The 21,056-nt window shown below is 43.7% G+C and overlaps 1 protein-coding gene across 4 annotated transcripts in view; it reads right to left on the bottom strand.

The window, feature by feature from the left end:
- Positions 1–15,756, bottom strand: part of ADAM12 (ADAM metallopeptidase domain 12) — a 346,871-nt gene extending 331,115 nt beyond the window's left edge. The window contains exons 1-2 of one of the 4 annotated variants that reach the window (XM_039237898.1): positions 15,604–15,756; positions 14,577–15,004 (exon numbers count right to left, since the gene is read on the bottom strand). In XM_039237898.1, coding sequence (XP_039093829.1) covers positions 14,577–14,664 — 88 coding nt within the window. In that variant the 5' untranslated portion in view covers positions 14,665–15,004; positions 15,604–15,756. The remainder of the gene's footprint in view (positions 1–14,576; positions 15,005–15,603) is intronic. The other 3 variants (XM_039237897.1, XM_039237899.1, XM_039237900.1) reach the window with 3 other exon arrangements.
- Positions 15,757–21,056: the final 5,300 nt, after the last annotated feature.

Below are 21,056 nucleotides of genomic sequence, written 5' to 3'. Positions count from 1 at the left end.
AAAAAAAAAATCTCTGTCCTGTCTAGTCCCTCCTGCCACTCTTTGGAAATCACTTTCCTACTGAACCTGTTACCAACGCCATGGCCCTTGGCTGTGCTAAGAAAAAAGGTTGAGAGCACTTTTTCAGGGTGAACAGAGATAAGAAAAAGGAGAGACACTGAACCACATGCATCAGTGTGACAGGAAGGACATCCACTGCAGTTAAGTAAACTATGCCCCAAGGAACAGACTTTCCCCATGAAGAAACTGGAAGTAAGACTTCATGAATTGAGTGCAGTAAATCCAAACTTTAGTGACAAGTCACGTATCTGATTTCTCGAGCTAAATAGGAGAGAAGTCATTCTGTATGGGATCATGTTATTCATTCCAAGAGTCACAAAGATACGCAGATGAATGTTTCCATCACCGGCCTACCCCATTATATGACCCGCTCTCTATACGAGAACTTGAAAGTATGGAACAAATTCAGTATACGCTCGTGGATGGCTCACATGAATGGAATTCTGTTGACACCTCTTCTGGCAGAGGAGCAGCTTCTGGGAGTATATTCCGGCCTTGTTTCCCAGCTGTTCACATTCTGCCTCAGCCAGAGGAAGATGGGAACAGCTGATGGCTTCACCCCCAAAGCTCAGCTTGGCCCCATCATTAGCACATCTCACCCCTGCAGCTGCCAATGCAAAGACTAACATGCCAGCAGGAAAGCAGCTGACTTGCTTTTCTGACCAAGATTTGGAGTCTTGGAAGCTGAGAACCAGGGTGCCAGGTGGGTTCGACTCATTTTCTGTACATCTGTAGGATCCACTCACTCTACGTGCCAGAAGGTGAGCAGCTGTGTCTGTTTTTCTCGCCATCACATCCCCAGTTCCTGGCACAAATCTGAGATTACTGTAGGCAAATAAATGTGTTGACTAAGAAAACCAAAGACTCAACATTGGGGATTCTCAGTTCTGAAAGGATGGTGGACTGAGCAGCCTCAGACAGAAAACTTTCTCACTACAAACACAAAAATGTGAAATAAAATGTGGCATGTTTGTAGTGTAGACATAACTAAAGTAGAATGAAAGGAAAGGAAATCACCAAGATCCATAAATTTAAAAAAGAATTAAAAAAAGAATTAATACCCAGTGCATTCATGTACTGCCAATGCCATCAATGCCATGGAGACTCAGCAGATACGGGTCTTCAGTCTAGGAACTGTCAGTTTAATGATAGGCAGTATGACTGCAAACACAGGAGATGGGGAACTAGAGCTGGGACCCCTGTGTAAAGTCAGGATCCTGCAGGACTGCCCTTCCCAAGTTCAAGGGGCTAGAAGAACTCTACCAAACGCCCCAGGGAAACTACAAAGTGGCATGTCTACTCAGAGAGCTCATGAAGGTTAGGGGGTCTCCCAGGAGAAATCAAAACCTCAAGCCTTCACCACATGGGTGTAAAAATCAAAATGATAATAATCATATGGTATAAAATGCCCAAAATGAGAAATTAACATAAAAACTGGGCTCAGATGAGTGAGATCTTGAAATATCCATCATAAGTAAATAAACTGGTCCACTAGAACTTTCATAATTCCAGGTGAATACGACTCTGATGAAAGCAGTAGCAGTGACAGGAAAGGCTGAAAATGAGCTCAAAATTTAAAATCGCAAGGCACTGGAAGAGATAACTCATGACAATACAGAATCAGCACCCTAAGAAATAGAGATACTAGAATAATCTAAAAAGGAAGGTGGATAAATAAATGCATATATTTTATAAATACACCTACACACACACACATAATCTCTACCTCCGCAAAACTTTTAAAGACATAGAATATACAGAAGCCATAATAGATATAATGAAAGGACATTATTTATAAATTATCTGGCAGTTTAAAAAAATAAATCTATAAACGAAAAAGTAAAGGCATTGGAAAATGAAAGTCAATTCATAGACAGTTTAAAGACCAATGTAGACATTGCTTGAAAGAGAACTGGGTGGGGCGCCTGGGTGGCCCAGTCAGTTAAGCATCCGACTTTGGCTCAGGTCATGATCTCACGGTTCATGGGTTCAAGCCCCACATCAGGCTCTGTGCTGACAGCCAGCTCAGAGCCTGGGGCCTGTTTCAGATTCTGTGTCTCCTCCTCTCTCTGACCCTCCTCTGTTCACGCTGTCTCTCTCTCTCTCTCAGAAATAAATAAAACATTAAAAAAAATTTTTTTTAAAAAAAAAAAAGAAAGAGAATTGGGAAACGAACTTTAGGCCTGGAGACATCACCCAGCGTATAAAGCAGAGTGATAGAAACAAAGAGAAATTAAAAGCAGTATGACTGAATAATAAGGTCCCATTACACATAACAGAAGTCCTAAGAATGTAATGGAGAAAATAGACAAGACAGTAATCGTAGAGATGACAGTGAAGAATTTTTAATGATTGATTGGATTCAAGACACACATCAAGAGCAGATATACACAAATTAAAAATAAATCCATATCAAAAGTCATGATAATAAAAAGTACAGAATCACAAAACAACCAACCAAAGAATAATCTTAAATGAAACCAAAGAAAACCTTAGTGCAAAGGAAACCAATAATTAAAGACTTCTCAGCAGTAATAATAGAGACCAGGACACAATAGATAATATCTGCTAAAGGACAATAACCATAACCTAGAATTCTATATATAGCTAATGCTCATGAAAACGAGAAAACAAACAATTTTCAGGCAAATACAGAGAATTTCCTATTCATGGATCTTCAATGAAACACTACTTTCCTAAGAAGCAAACTAAGTCCAGGAGGCAGAATTGGTTTTCAGGAAGCCATGGTGGAAGAGAGGAACTGGTTACACTGGACTAATCAAAATAAGCCAGGACTATTGAAGAAATAAACAGAAAGCCTACCACCACCACCCTATGACATTTTTTGATATTGTGTTTCAATATGGTAGAATAAAATGCTAGATAACAACAATTAGTGGGAGAAGAGATGAAAGGCATTAAGCATTCTTAGCCTATAGTACTATGTGAGAAGAGGCTAGAGTTATTGACCAGCTTTACACTTTGGCACCTGAGGTGCAAATGTTAACAATTTCACAGTATTGGGGCACCTGGGTGGCTTAGTCGGTTAAGCATCCGACTTTTGCTTAGGTCATGATCTCGTGATTCGTGGGTTCGAGCCCCGCGTCAGGCTCTGTGCTGACTACCAGCTCAGAGCCTGGAGCCTGTTTCAGAGTCTGTGACTCCCTCTCTCTCTGACCCTTCCCTGCTCACACTGTCTCTCTCTCTCTCTCTCTCTCTCTCTCCTAGAAATAAATAAAACATTAAAAAAAATTAAAAAAAATTTCACAGTACTACTAAAATTGTGGAAATGGAATATATAACCTCTAAATTAATGGAACTGGACCCCACTAATATAAATAATAGGATATAGAAAAAGAAAAGTATCTAAAAATAGCAATGGTAAATACAAAAAAATGAAGAGTTCCAAATTAACAAAGCGACAATAAATGTAAATGGATAAAATTAGTCAGTTAATAGGTAGCAATTACAAAATTTTAAACATACAGGGATATTTTCTTTATGATGGCTACTTGTGAAATATAATATGGAAAATTTTAAAGTAAAGAGATAGTAAAAAATATACCAGAAAAATTTTAACCAAAAGAAAACTGATACAGTAATTTTGTCTTAGACAAATCGGAGACTGTACACAGTTGAATGGACCTCCCCCCAAAAAACCCAAAAAACCCTAACCTCAAAAAGGAATAACACAAAAACTGACAGAATTACAAGGAGAAAAAAAAGAAAACTCATGATTCTATTGGAGTTTTAAAACCTCTCTTGGAAACAGAAATACTGAGTAAAAACTGTTTGTCATGGTATGATTTGATATCAGTTAATAAGCTTAATTTAATTGACATTATATTAGAACCCTATACCTAATACATTATCTTCAAACACATATGTGGTTTTTCCAAAAATTAACCATGCATGAGCTCATAAAGAAAACTTCAAATGGATGAGAGTCAATAGGACACAGATGACTTTTTCTGACACTAGAGTAATAATATCAGAGATAAATAACAAAGAAACTACCATTCCTCAAGCATTTGGAAAGTAAAAGACAAACACACCAATCAAAACATATGTCTAAATAACTTAGTAATAAAAAAACATATTGGAAGTTATAGACCATTTTGGATAATATCATAACACTAAACCAAAAGCAAAATGTGTGCAACAGCAAATGCAGTAGTCAGAAGGAAAATTTTACCCTTTTTGAATACAACAGAAGAGACAGGTGACTGTAAGTGGAAGAGCTGGTCTTTCACAGAACAATGTAAGTTCCAAGAAAGTAGAAGAAAGGGATGAGAATTTAATGAAATGGAAAATAAAAATAAATCTATAAAAGAAAAATGCAACAAAGTCACTTAAGACAGAGAAAATACGAATAGCACTTCAACCACTGAGAAGACTAAGTTGACTGTCAAATTTCTCATGAAAAAGCACCACACCCTGATACGGCAAAGCTTTTAAATGAAAATAAAACATATTTACACAAAGGAAAATTAGAGACTAAAGTTGGTTGTCAACATTGCACTAAAAGAAGCTAAAGTCTTAAATAAAATATTAGTAAATAGAATCCAACATTGTATTTTAAAAATGCATACAGTCCATAGAGGATTTATCCTTGCCCTTCAAGGATGATTTAACATAAAATCTATTAATGCAATATATTACACTAACAGAGGAGAGGAGGGGAAAAATCAACAATACATAAACAAGGCATCAACAAATGCTGAGGAAAAGTTTGAATAAATTAAGTAACCATTTATATATGTTAAAAGGAAAACATTGTAGCAAACTAGCAGAATAGAGAAATGTTCTTAACCAGATAAAATGTGTCTAACAAAATTTTACAATAAACATCTTAATGGTAAAAAGCAGCTAGTTATTCTCGCTGAAGTTGAGGAAAAAACCCCAAGGACATTTGCAATCATCATGTTTGTTTATCATTGTAATGGAGGGTGCTAGTCAATGAAAGAAGAAAAATAAAAGAGATAGAATGCATAATAACTGTAAAGAAAAAACAAAATTTGTCATCATATTCAGATACTAGTTCTTTTAGAATTTTTATGAAATCAATTTACAAACTATCAGAATAAAAATCAAGCAAAGTCTCTGAATTCAAAACCCAAACTCAGTAACATTCATTTATACTGAAAAGAAAACATAAATGAGAACTTTTTTCTGAAGGGGGAGAGGCAGAGAGAAAGGGAGAGAGAGAATCTTAAGCAGGCTCCACAACCGGCATGAAGCCTGATGCGGGACTCAATTTCACCACCCTGAGATCATGACCTGAGCCAAAATCATGAGTCAGACGATCAACTGAGTGAGCCATAGAGGCACCTCGAGAACTTTTTAAACATAAGTAATTCCACAAATAAAACAAGAATATCCATAAACTGGCATTTGTAGAAGCTAAGTAATAGACATATGTGTGTTCATTATACCAGTCTGTCTGCTTTTGTATGTGTTTAAAATTTTTCATATTAAAAAGCTAAAACCTAAAAATAAAAATAGTGATACCATTCAGAATAACAAATCTCATAAAACACACCTCATAAAGATGTGCAAGAGCTTTAAAGGGAAAATTATTTAAAAGTTACTGAATAACATTAAAAAACACAAGTATAAAGAAATGACCACATTCATGAAGTGAAGCTTCATGAGCTTCAGTGAAGCTTTGACGTCATGAGGTAGTCAGTTCTCCCTCAAATTAGCCTGTAAGTCTCCACAGGGTATTTTGCAGAGCTTATCAAGAAGATTCTAAAGTTCATATGAAATATTAACATTCAAGAATAGTCAAGATAATTTTACAGAAGAGTAGGGAGAGGAGGAGGGGAAATTAATGTTCTTTGAGCACTTAGCAAGAGGTGTCCAAAGCATTTTCCATGTATTTATCTCATTTACTCTTCTACACACCCCTGTGGGGGCACATACTATTATTATCATTTCATGGAGGGAGAAACGGGGAATAAACTGCACAACTGTGGGAGGTTTAGGGTGACCAATCTTCATGGTTTGCCCAGTACTAAGGATTTCCTGCAATATGGGATTCTCAGTGCACAGACTGGGAAAGTCCAGACAACACAAGATATTAACCACCTTCCCAAGGTCACAGATCAGAAACTCGGTGGCAGAACTGATATGTAAACACTAGTAAGCTGACCTCAAAGTCTGTCCTCTATACCGCTATTTGCCAACCAAACCAAACACTTGGGACTGATTACAAAGTATAGAAAATTGAACCCAGGAGGATGCTGGAAACAGGATAAATAAATGTGCAACAGAACAAGGAACCCAGAAGCATATCTGTCTATACTTGGCATTTATCAAATGAGAGAAAGGATTCAATAGATGTTAACTGGGTTGATTGGTTTATCTACATGGGGAAAAAAATAGATGCTGACTTCATACAATAAATAAAAAATAAGCTCCAGTTATACTAAAAGTGAAGAGTAAAAAGTTAAAATTTAGAAGAAATTATTTTTAAAATCTCTATTGGAGTTTCGTAAAGAGAAAAAGATTTGTTTAACTTAACCTAGAAAAATGGGTAAATAATAAGAATAAGTAACTCAAAGAAGAAACACAGAAAACAATAAAGACATATAAAAAGACTCTCAGAGGCTATAGTAGTGACAATTAAAATAATACGATATTTCATCTCCAGCTTGGCAACATCTAAGTCTGAAAATGCCAAGTATTTGCAAAAACACAGGAACCTGAACTTTCTAACAACTAAGCATGTAAAATGGTACAACCAATTTAGAGCAAAACATATGAAAGCAGAAAATGGGTGTATGCTACTACTCAATTCATTTGTAGTAGACTCCATAGAGCTCACACCTATATAAGGAGATAGGTACAAATATCTTTTCACCATTGCAATATCAAGAAGCAGGGAAAACAGGTAGTTATCAAGAGGAATGCACAATTTATGGTTTATTCAGTTAAAAGGAATGAAGTAAGCATATGTATCAACATAAATAAATCTTTAAAATATTGATTTAAAAAAAAGTAAGCTGCAGAAGCTTGTTGTATACAGTTGGATACTGTTCATATAATGTTTAAATAATGTTTAAATATAAAAGAAATGCTGAATACTGATTAGGGACACACACACACACACACACACACACACATATAAACCCACCAACTTCAGAGTAGCAGTTGCTTCTACAGAAGGAAGAAGTGGCTGAGTAGGAGAACAGGGGATTGATATAAATAGATCTTTAATATTTTACATCTTTAAATTTTAAAAATTCTGAAGCACATATAGTAAAATCTGGTTGATAAGGATATCAAGTTATCAATATAATTTATTCTTTCAAATTTTGAAATATTTTGCATTCATAAGCAAATGGATGAGGAGGACCAAAAGTCTTTTTCAATCATCTTTTTCATGATCGCAACTTATACTGAAATTGGCTGAGAAAATGATTTTAGTTTAGAAATTTTACTTAGTAGGCCACACTTCTGGAATGCATCTATCTCATAAACCTGAATACAGCTGCACTAAGATATAACACAGACTCCAAATCCTAATGCAGGCTAGGCTCCCACACACATTACCAAAAAAAAAAAAAAAAAAAAAAAAAAAAAACCAAAAAATAAAAAAAAAAAAAAAAAAACAAAACCAGATTCTAGAGACTATTCAGATTCATGTGAANGAAATTTTACTTAGTAGGCCACACTTCTGGAATGCATCTATCTCATAAACCTGAATACAGCTGCACTAAGATATAACACAGACTCCAAATCCTAATGCAGGCTAGGCTCCAAAAAAAAAAAAAAAAAAAAAAAAACCCAGGATTTAAAATGAAAAACAAAAAAGCAGAACCAGATTCTAGAGACTATTCAGATTCATGTGAACATAGAGCTCATGAGAAATGCTTAAATCCTATTCTGGCTTTAATTACAAATATAGCAAAACATAAAGCAAGGAATCTATTGGTCAAACTACAAGCCAGTGCTCACCACACCCTGCTGAGCAACATCAATAGTTCTAAGAGTGGATCCTCCAAACGGATGGGGGAGGCTGAAGCTTCCAGGAGCAGTGAATGGATGGAAGGTCCAGAGTTAGTCCAACGAGACTGCCCCATTGTTTAAGTAGTTGTCTAGAACCTGAGCTCCTAATGTAGCCTTGAGGGGGCATAAAAGCTTAAAAGATAAAAAATATCAATATGATGATTATTCAGGTTCTCTATTCCATCATCTATCAGTTGGAGGGAAGGTACACTGGACATTAAATAAAGCGCAAGAATGCGGAATGAAAAATGAGCTGCAGGAAGTATGAAGATCAAGATGGCAGCCTGTCAGATAGTATGACATTCAACAAAGTTCAAATAAAGTTGAAACAAAGTTTATTTGAACTGCATTACCATTCTGCCTAAAACTAATCTAAATTAAAATCTCATTGCTATAGATGTTATTATTATTCCAAAGACAGAGTACATAGACTACAAAACGTTCACCTGGGGAAGACCTAGTCTTCATCACGAGACAGCCTAGAGACTGCCCCCTGCACCTGCAACTTAGGAGATGCCCACCGTCCGAAGCCACGGTCTCTTCCTCTGCAGAGTGAGGGTAACAGCAGACCAACAGTGAGATTCTCACATGAGGATGGTCTGAGATAATGCATACAAAGATCTTAGAGCTGCTCCTGGCACCAAAGCACTCAAGAAAGGTATTTTTAAGTAACTATGTGCTGGTATAAAAAGTTCGGGTTTAATAAAATACTAAACACACAAAGAAATAGCTTCTAAAAATGCACAGACACGATTTCTTAAGACATTCCATCCAGATTATATCAACTGCAATTTCTCAATCCCAGGGAGTTGATAATTAAAGAATTGTACATACTACAGAGTTGTTTAATACAGCTCCCAGTGGGGACACGGCTAAAGGGCTATGGGGCTAGCCATTTGGTATAGAAGAGACATCTGAAAATGTTTCTCATACCTGTCTTTATAAATCATAGACACTGCAGGAACAGTTCAGCCTAAAAAAGCCTTCTGGAATGCAAAACAAAACATTTGTTTTGCAATTGAAATGAGTTCATTACAGCATCATCTATAACAGGAAGAAGCACGTTTAACATCTTTACATGATGCAGTTGCATCGCTTGGAAAAAAAAAAATCTTCAGTTTCCACAGCTGTAACATCTACCTAATTAGGTATATACTGACTTTGAGCATTTATAGATTTTAAAAAGGAAGTTTTAAAACATTTAAAAATGGATGTAATTTTTGTTTCCACAAGGAAGGAACAGAAAGAGCCAAATGACAATTAAGAGAAAGAAAGCATGTCTATATGCAGGGTGTGGTAACAGAAGCCATGGATGGACTTCTGAATGTATGTGGCAGACCCATAGGTGTTTATCTACACTCTCTCCAAAACCCCACAATAAGGAATAACAATAATGATAGCAGTAATTTTTTTAAAATGCATTAAAAGTAATGGGTAAGAGAGAGCAACAAAGCTTTGGAAGATGGAAGATGGTAGATGAGTGGTTCCCTACTTGGCAGAGAGGAGAGGGCAGGGACCCTGTTGCTTAGAGAGAAGCCATTGAGAAGGTGAGATGGATGAGAAAAACCTGGAAGTGCTTGGAGACAGGAGTCATGGGTACCTCTGACAGCCAATAAAGGCTGGGCTGAAATATCATCCAAGGAAAGAAAGACCCCCAGATCCCTTGAGAAGCCACCTTGGGGAAGGGATGGCCCCTTCCTCTCTGACAGATGGGGAGATGTATTTTCTGGAGACAGTGAAGCAGGGAAATTCTGTGCTCAGTGACCCCAGGCATAGCTGAGGGAGGGAGGGGAAGCAACGTGCCAAACTGAAAACAAAAGAATTTTTTTAAAAAAAGCAAATCACACTTAAACATCTTAACCCTATTTCCCTTGCTCAGTTCACAAACCATCTAATCAGGTTTCAATCTCCTCAACAGGAGGGTGCATGGTTCTCCTTTGAAGAAACTGACCAGCCCAAGAAAGAAGACATAGTCAGTGATGTATGAAGGCCCCTACAATAAAGTTGTGCTTTGGAAGCATGCAGAACTTTCAATCAGCCTCTTAGTGTCTCATTATTAAATATAAACAACCCAAAATCAGACATTTGAAGAAATTCAGAGACTATAACAAATGGGGGTGGGAAGAAGCTCAGCACTAATGAAGAGAATGAAGTGTGCAAAAGAATGCTCAAGAACTAAAAATTAATATACTCCAAGAGTTCACCAAAATCTTACATATTTTACAAAATAAAAAGGAATAGAACACTAAATAACCTGACTAGCAAGGTCAAGAAACTCTCCCAGATAGTAGAACAAAATGCAGAGATGAAAAATAAATAATAAAATTATAGAATGTTTTCAGGAGATTGTGACAGCTAGCTTCACAAAAAGCATGACAAAAACCAGTGTGGAAGAAAATAATTGAAGAATACAAGAAAGTAGACTAGAACTTTACAGCTTGAATTTTCAGACTGAAAGGGTCTACAGAGTTCCCAGCACAATTGCTGATAAGAACTTAGTTAAAGCAAGTCATGATGAAATGTAAAAATACTAGGGATAAAAATGATGATAATAGGCTCCAGGAGGAAAAAAAAAAAAGCAGTCTATATTTAAAGAATTGACAGAGTGCCATCAAGTTCTCAAGCAGCAACGGGCATACAGACAATTAAGATCTGTCTTATAAAACACTGAGGAAATAGGACTTCCATCTTGGAATTTTATACCTAACCCAACTAGCAGTCGAGGGTGGAATATACATACATAACTTTAGGCAAGGTACAGCAGGTACACATTTCAACCTTCTTTCTTATTCACGGAACTCTTTGTTTGAAATATCAATGTGTACAGCTAAAAATATGTACTTACCTATTTTCCCACTCAGTTAGCCATAGCCCTGTGTCATAGACTTGACAAAGAGAAAATCTGCTACAAATGTTTCTGAAAGTATTCTTATTTTCCTGATAAAAGAAATTTGGCTGGCTCTGCTTTTTGCCTCTTCTGCCCTGTTACTGCTTAGAATTCAGATATAATGCTCAGAGGTAGAGCAGCTATCATGAGACTCTGAAGCAGGAGTCAAAAATCAACATGTAGGGATGCCAGTTACAAACAAAAGTAAAAGCTTGGGTCCCAGGTAGTCTCGCAGACCCACTGTACCAGCCACTACACTGCTTACTTCAAAAATGTATATCAGGGTGCCTGGGTGGCTCAGCCGGTTAAGCATCCAACTTCAGCTCAGGTCATGATCTCACGGTTTGTGAGTTCCAGCCCTGCATTGGGCTCTATGCCGACAGCATAGAGCCTGGAGCCTGTTTCAGATTCCATGTCGCCCTCTCTCTTTCTTCTCTCCCTCCCTTGCTCATACTCTGTCTCTCTCTCTTTCTCTCTCAAAAATAAGTATTTTTAAAAATTTAAAATAAGTCATAAAAAGAAAAAAAACAGAAAAAATTCTATAATTGGGTTTTCTATTATTTGCTGCTGAAAATATTCCTAACAAGTTATCAAATGGTTTTGCCTCCCAATACCTTTCCTCAAAAAGTTACTAGAAGGTGTGCTCCACAAAAATAAGGAATAAACTGAGAAAGAAAAAGCTATGGTGCTCAGAAAACAGGTGACCCAACAGAGGAAGGATGCAGCAGGAAATGCAAGTATCTTAGTAATCTCAGCAGTCCTGAGACAACAGCTGTACCACATGCCTAAAAGTAACAGTTCATATCAGAAGAATAAAGGGCTCCAGGAGAGAGAACATCAAAAAAATAAATAATGGATAGATGGCCTGATGTGTTTGATCATGTTGCAAGGAATTTAATAGTTCTCCCAGAAAGTTTGGGAGGAAGAGATTGGTACACCAGAAATAAAGCAAAAACAGGTTTTTAAAAAAAATGCAATTATTAACTCTAGGAAAAACAAAAAGTTGCAAGAGTTATGAAATGCAGTCACAGGACACTGTGTAGCTCAACTGTGAACAATATCTGCAAAGTCTTCATAGTGCAAACACTAAATTTGGTTTTTTAAAAAGTATGGCAACACTATACTGGAAAGTTGGAAAGAAGAGAAGCCAGTGTGGCTGGAGTAGAATGAATAAGGGGCGGGGGGCGGGGGTACGGTAAGAAAGGACATCACAGAGGAAAACAGGGATTAGGTTATCCAGAGGTTTGAATTTTCTTTCCTAAGATCTGTAGAAAGCCACTGGAGAGTTTTAAACAGGAAACCAGCAGGATCCAACTCATGATTGAAAATGATGACTTTGGCCGTAGCACTGGGAAGAATACACTGTGCAGGGGCAGGAAGGAGCGCCAGCAGACCAGTTAGGAGGCTACTCTAGCAGGGATAAGAGCTCCTGCAGAAGAGAGAAAGAGGAAGGGAAAAAAAGGAGGGCTGGGTTGGGGAAGGCACACTTAGGGAGGGAAGAGGGGAGATGGAAATACATGTTGGAGGTTGGTGGATTTTAGTGAGAAAGGGATGACTTTCTATGTGTTAGTGTGAGACATCTGGAAAAGGCAGATGGTGTTATCACAGAGCTGGGAAGGCTGGACAAGGATCAGATTCAGGAGCAGGGGGGTTGGGTTCTAGGGCTCTGTTTTGGATGTGTTGGGGCTAAGATGCCACTAAAGAGTGCCAGGTAGGCAGCCGTTCTGGGGCATGGGGCAACACACACAGGGAACAACCCCCAGGATATACTCTGCCTTCAACAGGTCGTAGTAATTCCTCCTTTTCTCTTGCCAACACAAAGGAATGTTTTATTATATGCTTGGATTTTTAAGCGACCTCAATGCTATGATCTGGGGCACTGACTGATTTAAGAACTGATACTGAGAATCCCAAGAGAAACAAGCAATGAACCCTGAGATATCACAACATAAAACTCATTCAAAATGTTTAAGTCTAACCCATTTTCTATCTGAGTCCTATCGATCCCAAGGAAAAGCCCATATTTCTCTCTAACAAGGTGGCAGTCATAAAATAATAAAAGTCTCCCATTTCATGAAATAATTTCCCATTATTATTTGATTTAGTAAACTTTGTCTTCTAAAGAAATTAATATTATCCATGCTGAGCGGATTTCTGTGTGTATAGAGTACATGCCAAGTTAAAGACCACCTCAGGCACACTTTGAGATTCTCTGTAAGAGTTTTAAACAGTTCTTTCCCGATAAACATTCAAAAGGACCAATTTGTACAAAAGTCTTTCAAAACACTTTTTACTACCATTATTTTCATCCACAGGTCATAGAGCTCTTTACACAGTCAGCAGTATTCCTCCTTGGCTTCCACACTGCTTTGTGCAATCCTTTTATTTAATCATTAATTCCCAAATTGGTCTTCACTACTGAGTGGATTTTAACAAGAGCTGGGCTTTAGCCACACTACAGTAGACGTGGTGGGGGTGGAGGGGAGCAGTGGCAACTGCAAAATCAAACCTACCATAAAGTGGTAACGGCTCATGATTGAGGCCAGTTGTTGAAAAATAAATGCCTGTTACCGAGAACCATAGAAATTGAGTTGGAGGCCAAGGCACGTCACTCATTGGTGGGCCGACAGCGCCTCTAGCGGCAGAAAGACCGCGGTGGCGGCGTCCAAGGGGAGCTTCCGAATTTTTAAAAAGGCACCTGCTGGGTGAATCCTCATTATGCAAAACAACGGCTCCACAGGTGCCCGGTTTTAAGGGGATGCGACGCGAGGACACCCGGAGCTATACAACAGCTAGAATAGCTACACTGCAGTTTAACTTCGAAATGAGTTGTCACTTTACACAGGTTAAGGATTATTGATAACCCAGAAAGCACGAAGTGGCGGGAGGCGGAAAAAGTCTGCTAAAGTTTGGCCGCCACCAACTCGGGAGCGATCCGGATTAAAAAAAAATTTTTTTTGGAAAGAAAACTACAGAAGTAGGTGAAGTCAATTTTTTTAAAAAAGGAGACGGCTGTGGACCGCGGCAGGCTCACCTGCGGAGAGGGGGGTGGCTCACCTGTGCGGTTACTGCGCCTCCCCCCACGCTTGGGGGGGGGGGGGGCTGGGCTACACAGGTAGGGCTGACCCAGAACCTGGGGGGTGGGGAGCGGATTCGCTCAGGGAGAGGGTCAGTAAGAGGCCCCGATGCCCCCCATCCCCAGCGACACGTGTAACTGTCAAGACACACACACCTTGGCAGATGACACCCGAATGGGGAGGGTGGGGAGCGGGGAGCGGCCCCGAGGCTGTGCCGTCCGGGCTTCGCGCCGGCGTCTTCTGGGCCCCAGCCAAGTGCTCCCTCCGCACCCCAGTCCCCCGGGAATTGGCACCTCGGGCGGTGGGGCGGGGGGCTCCCCCACGCGCGAGGAGTCGGAGCCCCGGGGGCTCCGCAGAAGCGCCCCCGCGCGCCGCCCCGTCTCCAGGCGTCCCCTCCCCCCCACACACACACCCCCGGGTGCGGCGCGAGGTGCCCCCGGGGCAGGGGGCGACCCCAGCCCGCGGAGGGCCCGGGGCGGCGGGCGGGAGAGGAGGGCCGGGGCCCGGCAGGGAGCCCTCGCCCCGGCTCGGCGACTTACCTCGGGCCGCGGGGGGCGCCAGCAGAGCCCCAGCCAGGGCGAGCAGGAGGGCGCGGGCGGGGGGCGCGGGCGGCGGGCGCGCTGCCATGGTCGCCGGCCTTCGGTGCGGCAGCTCTCGGGCCCGGCGGCGAGCGCTGCACCATCCCACGCGGGCGCCGAGCGGGGCCGGGCGGCGCGACCCGAGGGACTTCCTGCCGCGGGGACTCAGCTCCGGGGCCCTCGCGCAGCGCCCGCGCCGCCGAGGAGCTGGTCTAGGCTTTCATTTTTTTTTTTTTTTTTTTAAAGTTCCCCCCCACCCCCGGTGTGTGCGTGTGTGCGCGCGCGCGCTGTTGTGGCACGAGCCAGCCTTGACCGTTGCAGGGAGTGAGTGAGCAAACTGTCCGAGTTGGCCCGGGGACGAGGAAGAGCGTTAGTGAGCGAAGGCAGGCCTGTGAAATGGATCCACAGCCAACAGTCACCGTTCTCATTACCTCGGAACAAATTACCGTCTCCCCCGCACCCCCGCCCGCCTGCGGCGTCCCGCGGGTCCTAGAGACCGCTCACCCCTCCCCGCCCCCCCCACGCCGGGGTCCCGCCCAGAGCCGGCGCTCGCCCACCCCCGGGGGCGGCTCGGTGCCGGGCGCCTCGCGGGCCGCCGCGCGCCCGGGCGGCACAGACGTGGCTCGGCGGCGGCGCGGGCGCCCGGAGCGCACACACCCCCGCCCCGGGATGATGTGGCCGCGGGGCCCCGGGCGCCCGGCTGCCAGGAGCACACGCGGCTGCACGGTCCAGCTTTCCAGTCTGAGGCTGGAAACGATGACTCGGCCGCTCGCTCCGCGGCTCGCCGGGAACCCGCGGACCGCGGGCAGCCGGGCTGGAAGGCCGTCCCGCGCCCGGACGGGCGTCCCCGGGCCTGGGAAAATCATCTTGGACTCGCGGGCGCGCGACGTCTGGGCGTTACGCTTCTGGCGTGTTGCTTTAGGGTTTCCGTTGACACAGGTTGGCTCCCGTGTCTTTTCCTATGGCATGGACCCAGAAGAGGGTGTACCGTGTCGTTTCCCAACCTCGTCTGGTCGTGAGAAGCTTCTGGGTCTGTCTGCTAGGAATACGGATTCCCCGGCGCCCTTCCACGCCTTTGGCACGAGACTCTCCTGGCCAGGGAGCCGCCTGGCGCCCGCGTGCAAAACACCAGTGAAGTCAATGGAGGGCCTTCCTTGCCTTGAGTCCTAGTTCTTGGCGGCCTCACCCCTTCCGCCAGAGAGCCTCACAGAGCCCTGATGTCCCTTTTGGTGACCTGGCTTGTTGCCCTCTCAGAGCCGGTGGGGATCACCCGGTAGTGAGCTACACTCGCTGAAGGAGCTGGGTGTGTCCTGTCCTGTGTTCTGTCCTGTGACTCCCCACCGGTTCCTGACGGATCCCTGTTCTCAGAGGTGGTTAGCCCTTGTTAGAGGAAGCTCCCTTTTACCCTCTTTTGCTAAGGGAAAAGACGCTAACGGGGGGTTCGCAATGTTCTCAAAAACCAGGTCAGTCATCTCAAGTAAGTACAGGCCCTTTTTAAAAAAAAAAGAAACCGAGAGCGAGACGCAGCGGCCAAAGTGCCCTCTTCTCTGGGCCAGGTTATCTGAACATTCTATCTGGAAACAAGGCCCGGGTAGAAGCCCCAGTTTAAATCCGGCTCCAGTTACTACCTACCCCTCTGCAGAACCTCTCTCTGTTCGTTCATTCCCTCAAAAAGCAATTAGCAACGCTACGTTAGGGACTTGGGAAACCAAACTAATGAGAAATGCCTTTTTGCCTTCAAACACTTTTCCGACTGGTAGGAAAAAACGGATAAATCGGGACTATTGAACAGCGAGATTGGTTACCTAACCCATTTTAATAATCACTCGGTCATTTGTTAACTACTCCGTTATTAACCAGTAGAAACCCACTTCACGTGATCCCTGCATTGTGCTAAAGTTCTGAATATATGGCGGAGGAAACTGTCCCGTATAAAGGTTAAGTGGCTTCCCCATGGTCACAGGGCAAGAAGTAGGTCAGAGCCCACACCAGATATGTCTGCAAACATAGCCAGTGTCTTTAACTCTGACTTAGAAGCTTTGGGCTCAGCATCTGTTAAGTGAAAGTAAAGTACAAATCTCCCAGGTGGTAGCGAGCACTAAATAAGCTAATACAGGGAGTGCCTCCCTAACCCACGGGATTCCTGGTGTTTGTCAAGATGTCAAATCCCCGCCGTATTTGCACTGGACATCGTGATTTGGAAGGTCTGGGAAGTTTTTGCAAGTACTCAAGTGGTTCTGAGTTCCCAGAACTTTCAGAAACGCTGTGTAAGAGAATTAACAACTGATTCCTTTGAAGTCAGTAGGACAGCCTAGTTTTAGGATGAATCTAGCTGCTGGCCTCTCGAATCTTTCTGACTGGGAAAATTTTTATTAACAATGGACCTCATGTGTGCTCTGCACTGGGCTAGGGGCTTTTTTCTCTTCTAATGATTCATTTCTTTTTGTTCTTTTATATTCAGCTGTTACTCTTGACTGTAGAAAACCCGTGTGTGTGTGTGTGTGTGTGTTTGTGTGTGTTTTAAACCTGGAAGTTGCAAAGCTCTTTCCAAAGGGCTAAATGTATCCCGAGACTGTCTTTGATTTGTTTTCGACTGAATGAAAGAAAACAGCCAATGCAGGGGAAAAGAACAGGAAGGAAAATCCTAGCCACAGCCCTGGTTTCTTAACCATTCAATTTCCCATGTCGGTGAAGCAAGGAGTCTGGACTGACATTCCGTCCATGAAGACTCCATGCCCATCCACAGCAGCCAGCTAGGCAGACAGAATCTTATGTCCAGCAGACGGTCGGCCGTTGGATGGGAACTCTGCCTCCTCATCCACAGGAAATGGAAGCCGACGTGGCATCCAGCACTGGATGGTGAGGTCATGGTCTCAGGGTCAGAGGCCAGGATCTGCTCATTAAAATTTCAGATAGATGGCTGTTGTCCTTTCCTTTCCAGAAGAACTGACCTTTGCAATACCGCTTCCTGTGTGCTATTTTTGTTTAACAGCCTGGGCATTCATGAACAGGGTACTGCTTCCTCACCCAAGCTCACATTTAGTTCAGTCCACTCTGAGCACCAGCCGATGAGAAATGGAGGCGGGTTTTCCGAAGCCGGGATTTTGCAGGTCGCCACTCCGACTTCCGCAGATGGTTAGCTTCCTCGCAGCTCAGCCTAGTGAAGGAGCTTCAGACGCAGGCTTACAAAACAGCTTTTATCTATCCGAGCACAGCTCCCAAGGCTTGCTGCAAAAGTAAACACACACCATCACCCCACGATTAAGATTCTTGGAAATCTTTTTAATTCCATCTCTTGGGGGGCTTGAAACTCATGACCCTCTCAGTCTGTGATAACGTGGAGTCTGTTTTCTTTCCACAGGCCTTGCTTCGAGAGCCCGTGCCCCACCTCAAGAGGCTATTCCAGTTCTCACTCAAGAGCACCGAACAAAGAATGCTTTGGGGGGGGGGGGGGATCAGGGACTCTAGAGGGCTCTGGGTCAGAAGGGACATGAAACGTCATTTGGGCCAGCTCCTTCTACACCCATCGATATTCATCTGTGGCGCCCAATCGACCTTCCACTACTTCCTTGTATACCTACTGTGATGGGGAGCTCATTACTCGTTACTCAAGAGAGCCCATGTTTAAGCACCTCAAATGGCTGACAATATCCAGGAAGAACAGAGAGCCACCCAATGGCCAGAATGCCAGGTGCTGAGACACCCCCTCACCTCCCACCGCTGTCCTTTTCCACCATCACTGGGCCAGGCTGAATAAAAAGACAGGATTCAACAAAAGGCAAAAGGGAATCTCAAAAACAACACAAACTTGCCAGAACAACCAAATATTTGAAGGTCCTCCTTCATTCAAGAAATAAAGCTTAATCTGCTTCCCTTTTCGTGTGGGCTGGGCTTGGAGGTTCGTTCTAATGAATAAAATATGGCCCAAGCGACCATGCGTGAGCTCTGAGACTAAATCATGAAAGGCAGGAGTGACTCCGGTCACTCACTCTGAAGCATACCAGCTGTCACCAGGACATTCTAGCAGTCCAATGGGGAAGAACTGAGGCAGGAAACGGAGGCCTCCCGCCATCAGCCACGTGCGTGAGCCGTCACGGAAGCCATCTCCCAGCCCAAAGTTTCCAATGATGGTAGGCTCAGGGCAGTTTCTGAGAGGCCCCATGGCCAACCCGTCCAGTGAGGCTGTTTCCAATTTCCTAAGCCACAGACACTGCATGAGATAATGAATGTTTATTATTTTGAGCCACTTATTTGAGGGGTGATTTGCTAAGCAGCAATAGCTAGTCCACATTTAACAAAGCAAACATTCCATTTCTACTAGAAAGTTTGTGAGGATTTTACTATCAAGGGCACCTCCCTCGTTTGGCCTTTGAGTACAGGTTCTAGACGGATGGCCATAGGCCTCAGCTACGTAGCAACATAATTGTCAACAGTACCCTCCATATACTGTCACAGGCCACCCGGTTTGCGAACAAATTGTCCTGTTACCCTATCTGCAGATTAACAGGTCTTTTATGTGGTGTGTGGGGGTGGGGGGTGGAGAGCACACAAGCTTGGTTCTACACCTTGACTCCATTCCTTCTACGAAGAACGGTTGAACGTGTGACTGAAGTCACAGTGATGGACGGGATACCTACCAGGACAGCCACAACCAGCAAAGCCAACTGACCGTCCAGGGGCATGGAGTCTCATGAGCTCCTCTGAGTATTTTCACCGCATGGCTAGCCCGTCCCGCGGAGATCTGATCTAAACAGCCGCCTCCGGAAGTTGTGATACAGTTCTTACCAGTCACCTAAGAACCTGCAGGCGTTTGCTGTCGACTGTGTCTGGAACACCATCAACGAGAAAAGGAGATTCAAAGGTCACGCTGGCTCTTGGATGGAGGGGCCCACCGGGAGAGCAAAGATGCTCCCACCGGTCAAGGCCGGCCATGCCCTTGGCAGGTTTCTGCTCTGGAAAGACTCATGGCTTCCTGGAAGCCAGGCGAGCTGGGATTGCTGGGGCCTCTGGGGACACACCAGGCCCTCCGCATCCAGTCTGGCTTAGTCCCCAGGAGGCTTCCGTCCAGGGAGGGCCCAGCCCTATTTTACAACAACCCCAGGGAAGGCCATTCCAAGATGTGCATATGTTTATGAAACTCCTTCTTTACCTAATCTCTCTTGTGGCAAATTAGGCCATTTGCCTCTTATGCTGTGCTCTTGAACTTGGAAAATTACTGGACACCGCCCCCTCCGCCATGTATTGGAATACAGTCCCCATTTCGTCTTTACTGTTTTAGTCAAATCAACCCCAATTTCTTTAACTCGCCCCCTGGGTCCTATTCTTGCTCTCTTTAATCATGTTTTTTGCTCTGCTTTGGATCCTTTCCAGTTTCCTGATTTCTCTTAAACTATGGAGGCAAAATGTGGCCGTGATGCTTCAAGACTGTTCTGCGTGAGGCCACGGGCCACAGAGGCTGGCTTATTGTATCGGCTTTATTGGTGGCGGGATCTCTCTAACTCCTCTTCAGAGCCGGACTATTTTCTACTTTGGAACATAGTGAGGAACAATTCGAACAATTCCGGGTAGGACGGGGGAGTCCGGCCCTCCATCACATCCACTGCGCGGCCTTGATCGTGGCACGTGCAGCCCTCCTTTTCACTGTATCTCTTTCAGCCCGCTTGCTTGGTCTCAGTTTTCCATGATTCTTTGATGGACACTTCTATGCGGGCCTCCTTTCTCCCATTAACCACTCCTCTGGGACTCATGCAGAAAAGCCAACTCAGATTTCTAGGGGCCTGGGGTCCTTTGTTCTTCCTCCTGCACTAAGCTCTTGTCTAGGATCTGATGGAGCTTTACTTTTGTAGCAGTTACCAAGCAGCACTGGACATCTGTCATTACCACCATGTCCTGGCCCAGGAGCGGCCAGCCCCGCTGCCCCAAGCCCACCAACCTAGTAGGTATCAGTGGGAAAGTGCGCCCCGGCCTTCCTCGGAATAAACACTCCCAGGGTCCCTTTTCCTCAGTGGGAATATTGCCCAGGAGTCTTAGGCAATATTCCCAACAGGGTATTCAGCTGTCTTTGTCCTCAGCTGAGCTGAAGAATAAACAGAAGTTAAGCACAGACACCCAGAGCTCCTTTCGTGCCCTGTGCTGGAGGTGAGGGATGCAGCCAACCCCCCATTTTCCTGCTCTCCCTGTGTGCTATAGAGAGAGGCGCTGAGCCTACCTAAAATAATCGTAATGGACAGCCTCTGTGTCTGTCTGCTCTGCCCCCTCCCCAGGCCCCAGGATCTCATCAACCCCAGAGAGTCCTATTCATCACCCTTCTTTAGAAGGAGGAGAGGGAGGCCCTGAGGAGTGACTTGGACAGATTTAAAAGCAGTGCAGCAGCCGGGTGTGCCTGACTCCAAGGGTCCTCCATCTCATTTCCTCTCTACTGGTCCCTTCCTTTCTTTCTCC

The sequence above is a fragment of the Hyaena hyaena genome, unplaced genomic scaffold (assembly GCF_003009895.1).
Source record: "Hyaena hyaena isolate Hyena2069 unplaced genomic scaffold, ASM300989v1 scaffold_129, whole genome shotgun sequence".
Lineage (NCBI taxonomy): Eukaryota > Metazoa > Chordata > Mammalia > Carnivora > Hyaenidae > Hyaena > Hyaena hyaena.
The sequence above is the reverse complement of the archived record's forward strand: the minus strand, read 5'-3'. Positions and strand labels throughout refer to the sequence as shown.